This window comes from Chrysemys picta, chromosome 18 (genome assembly GCF_011386835.1).
Source record: "Chrysemys picta bellii isolate R12L10 chromosome 18, ASM1138683v2, whole genome shotgun sequence".
Lineage (NCBI taxonomy): Eukaryota > Metazoa > Chordata > Testudines > Emydidae > Chrysemys > Chrysemys picta.
Window position 1 is genome coordinate 20,354,089 of NC_088808.1, and position 10,331 is coordinate 20,364,419.

At 49.4% G+C, this 10,331-nt stretch overlaps 1 protein-coding gene across 4 annotated transcripts in view; it reads right to left on the reverse strand.

Moving 5' to 3' along the window:
• The window catches only part of GPSM1 (G protein signaling modulator 1), a 152,770-nt gene extending 144,427 nt beyond the window's left edge, over positions 1 to 8,343 (reverse strand). For 3 of the 4 annotated variants that reach the window (XM_065572066.1, XM_008169472.4, XM_065572064.1), the window contains exon 1: positions 4,792 to 8,343. In XM_065572066.1, coding sequence (XP_065428138.1) covers positions 4,792 to 4,850 — 59 coding nt within the window. In that variant the 5' untranslated portion in view covers positions 4,851 to 8,343. Of the gene's footprint in view, positions 1 to 3,947; positions 3,968 to 4,791 lie in introns of those variants that run through there. The other variant, XM_042854370.2, reaches the window with a different exon arrangement.
• Positions 8,344 to 10,331: the final 1,988 nt, after the last annotated feature.

The window sequence follows — 10,331 nt, forward strand, 5'->3', positions numbered from 1 at the left end:
ATATAGGCTCTTCCCAAGGGAATATCGCCCAGGTGATGGACATACTGTTATATGGTTCTTCTGCCCAACTTGGGCTTTTATTCAAAAAGAAGAAAACCACTGAACTTTTCAGGGCACTCAGAGGCTGGTTTGGGATCTGAATCCTAGACCCCAAATTCTCTGCAGTTATGGGGCCAGAGCAGCGCAGAAGGGGGCAATTTAGGAGTTGGTGCAGATGTGTTGGACGCCCTCCTGGCTGACACACCAGGGACTGACCCTGGGACCTCCAGGACTATACAGGTGGGGGTTGTAGCAGACTTATATCCACTATGGATTGAGCCCAGAGGGGAAACTAACACCCACTCACAAGATGGCTACACAAGCACCCCCTTAAAAAGCACAGCTCCAAGACTCTGGCAGTCCCATGCAAGGTATGTGTGTGTGTGTTGGGGGATTGTGCCCTGGTGCCCTTCTCTAACATGGGAGGGTGGCCAGGATCTGGTGTAAAGCACTTCAAAGTGGAACTGTTCTGGGCAGAGATGTATTTTTCTAAAACAGGGACGAATAGAACAGCCCTGGCCTCGCTCCCCACACCTCTCTCCCATTTCAGACTCCAGCTTTGCTCAGATTTATGGAGCAAGCAGTCAGGCCCACACCATCTATCATTACCATGACTAGCAGTACAAAGGTGAGTGATTACGCAAGGTCTCTTCAGAAGGGCAGCGCTGCACAGAAAAGGAAATCTGCATCAACACTCCTGCAGGGCCACAGGGCCACGTTTTCTACCACAGCCAGCCAGAGTCCGACCTGAGCAATGTATGGAGCGCAGCTGCTAATCAAGCCTCATGCCACCTCTGAGGTATGTTTCATTAGTCTCATTTATCAATGGGGAAACTGAGGCACGGAGGAACTGTGACTTGCACAAGGGTCACAGAGCGAGTCCATATCAGCACAGGGAGGGGAGCTCAGGTTCTCCGTGCTGTACTTGGGGATCACAGGTCTTTCCCCCAATGGATTAGTAAATCCATAACACTAGCTCCCTTTCCCCTGTTCTGTTAAAACACTTTCCAAACACTGGCTTCATATGGCCCGATTGTGTCGGTGCAGAACTATCTCAGCTCCTACTGGCTTCGGCAAAATGCAGCCCACGAGTCTATCATCATAGGGCGCCTTCATTAAGAGGAAGAACCAGGATGCTTTGAGGGACACTGATATAATAAATTGCCCGCCCCCCACACAGCTAGGTCAGGTAAATGCTGGATTGACCCTAATGAGCTGGATGCCAGAGGCTGTTCATCCCATGCTCAGGGGAAATTAGGAACATTTCTAAATGCTTTGGGGTCTGTTTGAGTCTTTTCAAACCAGCAGCAGTGGGGAGGATGGTCTTTTATCCAAGAACTTTGTGCCAGCTTCGTTCGTTTCTGATCTGAGTGCACCATTAGCTAATGTCCTCTCCGTTTAGGATTGATAATGTCCCCGTGATGGGAATTCAACCTTGCTCTGCTCTCCCAAGAACATGCTGACCTCTCTCACACACAGCCTTATCAAATCTACAGAATGGCCTGGTAAAGCAGAAGGCCTTTAACTTTTGGGGTTTCGGAGGACACCCCCTCAAGGAGGAGTCTGATCCACAGTATCCACCACAAAGCATAATCCAGGATGCCTGGTCACGTTCAGTCCTTGTACAAGCTCTGACATAGGTGACTGTCCCAGCCACCCTCAGTGAGCTTGGAACACAAAAGGCCCAACCACATTCCACAGCCTCTGAGATGCCCCTGGAAGCCAATGGGAGTTTTGGGTGCACAAAGCAGGTATGTCAAGCGCAAAAGGACAGTCTCAAGGCTGCAGCGTGGCCTCTCCCAGCAGGGGGAGGGGTACGACATTCAGTCACAGCAGTTGTGGTTTGTGTGAATTTCATAGCCCTCGTAGTCTGAGTTCAAGCAACATCAAAAACTCAGCTGAAGTGGCCAAATTTCATTTGCTGGGGATTTTAGCAGCTCACCTCTTTCCTAAGAGCGGTCTAGATGAATCCACCTGTAAGAGGTGGGGCATCTACCCACCTCTCCTATCCCTCCCTGAAGGAGCAGTTGTGCAGCACTGCCTGCAGTTCTGGAAACCAGGCAGGGGTGGGCATGTATTAAAGAGTCACAAAACACCCACTTGGATCTCCATCACAAAAATGATTTGAGTTTATTTAAATTTAAAGGTTTGCAAGAAGTAAGAGCAATTGACTCTACCTGCTTAGAAGGCAGTATACATTTCCACACCCGCAGCCTAAAACAGGTGTAGGCTAAACCATTAGTTGCAACAGTGCATTCTCTTTTGCAGGAGTGGCCAACCTGTGGCTCCGGAGCCACATGCAGCTCTTCAGAAGTGAATACGCGGCTCCTTGTATAGGCACCGACTCCGGGGCTGGAGCTACAGGCACCAATGTGCCGGGGGGTGCTCCCTGCTCAACCCCTGGCTCTGCCACAGGCCCTGGCCCCACTCCACTCCTTCCCACCCCCTCTCCTGAGCCTGCTGTGACCTCGCTTCTCCCGCTCCCCCCCAGAGCCTCCTGCACGCCACGAAACAGCTGATCAGGAGGTGCGGGGAGGGAGGGAGAGATGCTGGGAGCTGATGGGGGGAGGGGGGGGGGCTGCTGACGTATTACTGTGGCTCTTTGGCAATGAACATCGGTAAATTCTGGCTCCTTCTCAAGCTCAGGTTGGCCGCCCCTACTCTTTTGGCTGTTACCAGTAGCTGGTGGTCACTAGGGGAAAAACCCCACCTAAACAGGCACCTGATGTTCTATTCAACTCCTGTTCAATAGACTCAGACAAATCACCCTTTAGTTGCTGGGTTCAATTATTGTGTAAAGCATGTATCCAAGAGGAGCCAATGGAAAAACCACCATATTGTGTATGGTTAGAGGGAATTTTTTTTAAAAATTCCAGATATTGCAGAGACTGTGTTCCATTGCTGGAGAGAAACGGAAATGCAGATAATACTGATAGCAACACAGACATATCTTAAGGTCACAAATTTTCTCCAGCTCTCTGTGATTTGGTTCAAGTAACAGGCAGGACCAGAGCGGGGGGAAAACAGCCATTTCCATTTGCACGTGGTTCATGAGAACATTCTCTACTTTTGTGTGTGTGGCATCCATTTTTCGCGTTGAGACTGGGGTTTGGGCAAACCTGCCTCTGCTCTGAATGTGTAATGTAATCAACAGTCCCACCCATGACTGCTTGGTCCAGGCAAAATCTTAGCATGATGCTAAGTAACACAATTAGTTAGTTGCTCTAGGAGCAAGAGAACCAAGGAGAACTACAGGGTCTGTGTGGCCAGCAGCTTCAGTAAAGAATCCCCTAGATGTTAATCACAGCCATGTCATAGCTTTTCTCTACTATGAGGGGCCCAGTATTCTCTCTGCTGCTCTTATCTTTACACTTTCTGTGCCCCCATGAGAGTAACAGCCTCTCACTTCCCACAGGCCAGCACTTCCTCTCCTCTTACAAAACACTCCGGAAAACCCATTTCTAACCAACCCTCCTCCACTTATCTTTGCACCCAGAATCCTCAGTGCATGTTATGAATTGCAGGCCTCCTAGATACCCTTTTTCACCTGAAAAAGACCGTAAGCTACTCAGAGCAGGGCCTACCTTGTTACATGTTTTATAAAGCAGCACTGGTCTATGAAGAATCAAGCATCATACCATTTTTTCACGATTCCCCTCTCAGATGCATTGGTAAACCACACTTGTGGGCCTCCGTCCCTCCCTCTTCAAGAGGATAAGAATCCACTACAGCTGCTGGAGCTGTTCCTTCAGCTCCAGGGCGGGGGAGGCTACAGCTGGTGAGAACATTTTTTTCCCCAACTAAATGAATTTTTGTCCCACAGCTGAAACATATTGGTTTCAACAAGGTTTTCAAGAGGGACTCTTCAGCTCTGAGGTTAGGGGTCTGGGATAGAGACATACAAATACCTGAGCAGCGCTGGCCATCCCAGATCGGGCTGAATCAGGGGCTTGTTCCATAGGAAGGAATTAAACCTCTAAAGTTACCGTGTAAGGGAACCGCCATCCTCCGGCCTGCGGCAGCAGCGGCAACCTGCTGCTTTTAGCAGTCAGGGTCTCTGGTTCAAACCCCCGATGCCCTACTGCGTGTGTGTGTGTGTGTGTGTGTGTGTGTGTGTGTACACACACCCTTCTGGACTGGGGCTAGAGAAACCAGTGCCAAGGCGGAGATGCTTCTACCTCCCGCCTGCGCCGGAGCCGGGGAGCTCAAGAGCCGGCTCCGGTGTTGACGCTGCGGGTTTGCACCCAAGGGCGCAAGCCGAGACACGCTCGGAAGAGAAACCCGGTAAGTGCAGTCGCGTGTGCACCCCGCCGACCCTTGGGTTTCGCTTTGAACCAGAGCTCCGGGCCGGGCTGCGAAGCCTCCCCGGCAGGCTGTAGCCTACAGGAAACATGTGCCCGCCGGCAGCCAGGCTACCAACCCGGGGCGATTGAGCCCGCCCGGCGGTGCAGCCCGGGCGTGCACAGCTGCATTGGACGGAGCAGCGATTAGCCGGCGGCTGGTCCATGGTCTCTCCAGCTCCGCTCCGGTCCGGTCAAGCGCAAAGCGGGGGGCCGGCTGGTGAACCGGCGTATGAAACCCTCGCCGGCTCGCGGCTCGCTAGAGCCGGAGAACTTTTGCTCTGCCCGGCTCGCAGCCAGCGCTTTACTGCCGCCACCAAGGAGCTTGGCGACTCTCTCGGCTCCCTGGCAAGCCCCGGCTCCAGCCCCTGCAGGGTGGGCGCGTTAACCTGGGCAAAGGAAGTCCCCTTACCGCGTGTAGAGTCTCTTGGTGGCAGCACTCGGGATCTCATCCTGGGGAAGAAAAGCCATGAAAAAGGCAGCTCCCGCCTGAAGTCCTTCCCCCGGGAGAATTCGTGGAGCAACAGCAGCAGGAAAAACCAAACAGCGAGCGAGCGAGCGATCCACTTTGCACCTATAGCGGCTGCCCTGCGATGTAACTGTGAGTATGGCAGCAGCTAGGAAGTGATGTATAGTGACAATAACTCTCAGGCAGGCCCCTCCCCTGCCCGGTGATGTCAGCCAGAGCTAACAAGTCCAGGGGCTTAAAGGGACTTTATCCTCCTCCCCCCAAACTCTTGATGTCAGCCACGCAGCGTCCCCTGCTCCTGGCAGTTCTCTTCTCTCCATCTGTGTGTGCAGCTGGGCTGCCCTCTCCCCCAAGCACTGAATGCAACAATTGGCTGGCAGCAGGCTGAGGGCTGGAGGGGGAGCGCGCCAGCTGTTTGGGCTGAGGAAGTGTGATCCGATGGGGTCCCTGTGGAAAAATCCTGGGTCGTCCAGCCAGGAGAAAAAGCCGAAATGTGGCTCTGGGAAGGGAGCAATAAGGAAAGCTGCTCTTTCCGGCAGGGCCTGGCCTAACAGAGTCTCACGCCCGGGCTCTGACATGGGCACGCAGCACTCATTCATCGGGCACGTCAAAGGCGAAGCAGCAGCCAACACACACTGCTTCCCCTTGGAATGAAGGCCACGCACTGGGCACCCTTACTCCTGCTGAGTAGCACCCGGTGCCTTGAGCAGGCCCTTGATTTGAATACTCCAGGAATAAGGAACAGCAGTTTTCCAGGAGCGAGGGATCCAGTAGGATGAGGGACATCACGGTCTGGCCTGTAGCAGGTGATTCACCACCAGCACCACCACCGCCGCCACCTTGTGAATCTTTGTGCCTTTGCTGTTTATTGTCAAGCTGTGGAGTTCAGGGTGTTACCCATCAGGTGTCCAAAGATCTATACGGATTCAACCGAAAGCTCAGCAGAGGCACCCAGCCTACCCATGGCAGCAGTGCTTCTACCGGAGGCCAAGCACACACTGCCTGGCCAGCCAGCGTCTCCTCCACGGGGTACAAGTGCAGAGCCTAAATTAGTCTAGTGCAGAGCCCAACATGTCTGAGATCCTCTACTGATAGCTCATCGGAATTGAGTGGCCTCTTACAAGTGGTATGCGTACTTCCACCTTTTCATGTTCTCTGTATGTATAAATATCGTCTGTCTGTGTGTTCCACTCTAGGCATCTGAAGAAGTGAGCTGTAGCCCACGAAAGCTTATGCTGAAATAAATGTGTTAGTCTCCAAGGTGCCACAAGTACTCCTGTTCTTTCTGAGATCCTCCAGGCCATCCCGAGAGGTACATGGCCTAAACTGTGGCAACTCCATCAGAAACATAAATTGTGGCAGATTCTACCAGCTCTCTCCACTCACATTCACATTGGGGACTCCATGGGCAGAAGGACTCCAGAGACCTGTCCTGCTTATTACCGTTTTTGCACTCTTGGGAAGCCGTTTTATTCCTCTCTAGAGTACGCGAAGATCCTGCTCAATGCAACACGGAACTTCAGAGCCCTTGAACAATGTCCCGCTGGCTGAACCGCAGAAACCTCTCACTCCACTCTCTAATTGATTGAGCTTTAAAAACCAAACCAAACCCGAATCCCCACAGTCTAACAATGTGCTTGATTTAGCCGATAAACCAGAGCAGCGAAACCTGAAACCCTCACGCCAAAAACCTCAGCAGCATCATTGTCCTGGGTACACGCCATTCCGCTTGATTCAAGGGAGTGCGCACTGAACCAGGAGGAAAGATACACCCACAGGGCCAGGCTGGAGAGCTGGGAATCACACCGGCCAGTGCTTACTCAGGATTCCACTGAAACTAATGAGACTCTTCATGTGAGCAGCTCTTCATCAGTAGGAGCAAGGCTGGCCCTAAGAGATGCCGGGATTCCCAGGGCTTTTGGGATCCTGCCCCCTCTGCTTCTACAGAAGAACTTTGGTGCAAAGAATGAAAAACAGCTGCTGATGCCACTGGCTGCAGCCCTCCCTTACCCACAGGAGACAGAGGGTACATTGCCGCATGGGGCCCACAGTGCTTGGTTGGCATTTAACGATTGTGGGCAGCTGGAGTAATCGCCCTGCAGAGGAACAATGCTGGAGTAGGGAGCAAGAGAGAGGAGGATGGAGCCTGACTTCCATTTTGGTTTGGTGCCAGATGAATAGCATTCCCCACTGAGCTGAGCAAACGGGTCACTCACAAGTTATTGATGTGGAGGTCATGGGGTGAAATTCCATGGTTTGTGCTATGCAGGAGGTCAGATTATATGATCCTAAAGGTCCCTTCTGGCTTTAAAAACTATGACTCCGCAGTGGATAATTTATCATCTGACAAAACAGTTGCTTTTTCTGCTTTTAGGGCAGTCATGAGCAATTTGCACCAGATTTTAATTCATTAATCAAATTTATTCAGGGGGTTTGGTGCGGGTTTTGTTGACTGCAGATGCTTGCCGCAAGTATTCGATGCACAGCCAACACTCCAGCTCGGTCAGTTAGCTGCAATTAGTCAGATAAGTCACATGGTATTGTTTCTGAACCCTAATTGGTCAAGCATGTAAACATTTTCTGTACAAATACTTACACGTGCAAATGAGAACAGTTGCTCTCTGCGACTACCTGCAGGCATGCCAGTGACACTGCCTAGTCCTGCAGGCTAAGTACTAAAGGCCTAGCAGGAATTAGGAATTCCTAGACATGGGGATTTACTGGATTGCTAACATTTACATGAAACTATTTGCAGCACTCACCCAGCTCTGCTTCCATGTATCTTCCCTCTTGCAACACTTCTTTACGACTGACAGACAATTCCCTTTTTTAATTATTAATCTCGCTGCAGAGACAGAACTCCCTTATTTTTCAGTGGACGGTAATCATGGCAAGTTATCCCCTTATTACGTTGCTCAACCTATGGCATTATCTACACAGTTGCCTCTCAAGTTTTACCATCCTTGGGTATCAACAGCAGGAGCACTAGTGTAAACCCATCACTGGATTCTTAACCAGCCTATTAGCTAGACCTGCTCTGAGAATGGCTAGTCAACGTGGTGATAGAAATGTCAGTGGCAATCAACATTAATTCTCCCACCAGTGCGATCATTGGTGGAGCTGTGACGAGAAGGCCTGGAAATTCCATTGAACTAGGGACACTGTGGTGGTGATGACTATTTATTTCTGCTAACAAAAGTTTTGCCTGGGTCACAGTTTGCCAGTGAAGGGAGAGACGGAAATAAGTGGGGGCCAGCATCTCCCTCCTCTTCAGTTCACGTTCTGTGCTGCTGACGCTAACACAAGGGCTGCTTTTAGAGTGAACAAGTGTCAGATACAGTTCAACAGATTCCTCTGTGTAACGGGCCAGAGGTCAAGAAGACAGAATGGCCTGGAAGAACACATGGGCAGGCATAATTGCTGCTACAATGGACGCTGTCATGACATTTAAGTTTGGCAAGCTCCTGAAATAAAAATCTGAATGCTGTAAGGGCATGAACACCTGCTGTCTGGCTAGAGCTCTCTGTCAATCGCTTTAATAGAAATCCCGGGGGGTGGAGGGGTCAGTTCAAAAAATAAAACAAAGCAGTGCACATTCATACAGCACCTTTCATGCCAAAAAACCCCAAGGCACTCTATGAAATTAATACAGAGATCCCTTCACCTGCCACTTGGGAGAAGCATGGCAGCTGTTTAAAGCACACATTCTTTTTACATGCTATTCATTGTATTGTGTAAATATAAACACATGAGTTGCCAAGTGAGGTGGTATTTTCATTTTTTAGATGGGGAAACTGAGGCAGAGAGGGGGGCTGTGACATAGCCAAAGTCACACAGCGAGTCAGAGAACCGGGAAGACAATTCAGGACCTCCTGATTCCCAATCCTATGCATATTCCTCTATATCACATGACTTCATACCACCGTGCATCCATTTGAGAAATGAAGTGAAGAAGAATGCAGTGTGGAGAAGAATATTCTTGTGATTTTACATGAGGCTTATGATGTTTGGTGTTTTTCTTTAATCCCCATCTCCTGGAGTCAAGTGCACATGTGAGAATCTCAGCTACCACAAAGAAAAAAAAATAGTTTCTAGCCCTTGAGTTTCCAAAGAAAAGCTTGAAAACATGACCTGAGTACACCCTAAAGGCAAAACACCAGAAGGCAATAAAAAAGAACAGCATTTTGGGGAGGGTGGCGGCGGGAACAAAAACCTCATGATTTTTTGGAGTCTCACTCATTTTTGAATGCTTGAGGATGCCAATATGGAGAACGCACCAGCTGGAAGCAGCAGTTGGAATTTGGCGAGTTCTCCTTTCGGCAACACCGCCACTTATGAAAAAGAGTCGTGACTCTTTAATGAATCCAAACCATCAGGAATCAGGGTTTACACACCTCACCTGATAGGCAGCACCTCCAACCACTTGGTGTTCCTTACATCCGAATGCAGCATTAGCTCATTTTGAAGTTTTTTGGAGGTCTCCCATCTAAATGCAGATGCAAGCACAATCTTGCTTGGCTTACACGCTCAAACAGGATCATGACACAAAGTGATAGGGTTGCAGGAATCTTTCTAATTTTTTTTTTTAAATTCCTATCTAACGCTATCACACCAGACTACGAAGCAAGCCCTCACAATAGTAGTGTTTCTTGCCATGTTGATTAAGAGCTATATTGCACAGTGTCACTGCCAGAAAATGATAGAAATGGTACCCTTTGGAGGTAAAAATATTTGCAGACATGTAAGAATCATGAAAACAGCATGCAGTAGGAAAAGCCAGTTCTACAATAACCACAGAATTATGACGTTGTTGGTCACTATGTTTTTGCCAATCGTGTGGACTGGTGGCAAATTAAAAAATCTCCTGCGGATCTGATGAGTTTCTCGTCTAGGAATGCTAAGGATGCAGGAACTCACTCCAATCATAGGATGTCTCTGTAATTAGCGAGTAAGCTTGTTGTTTTGTCCATGAAATGTGTTGCTGGTGGCCTCTACTGGCGATTATGCACATAAGGAGCACCATCATTCAGACTTCAAAAGCTGGAGCACGCTCAGGCTAAAATCACTGCTGAGTTTGCAATCCATAATAGCTACTCTTCACTCCATAGTCAGAGACCCTGTACATTTGATTTTTTTTAAAACTGACTAATTCCAAAAGCCCCCCACAGCTGGGGTACAGCCCCTGGTAAAATAGTACGTCCCAATAGTTCTTTCAAAAAATTCCTTTAAAAGGATCAGAGAGAGGCAAAGCAAGCAAAAAATGCTGACAAGGGTAAGGCAAAAAGTGATTAGAGGTAAGGAAGAAAAAGGAAGAAAAAAAGAAATGCAAAAGGATTGGGTAGTAAGGTGTGGGTGTGGGCACGTTCTGGGCAGTCAGACCTTTGCATGTGGCTTTCAGGTGTGAACACCAAAAATAGTTTAAAACATTAAGACAGACATTAACAGACCATGAATTAACAGGATCAACAAGAATGTTCTGAGCA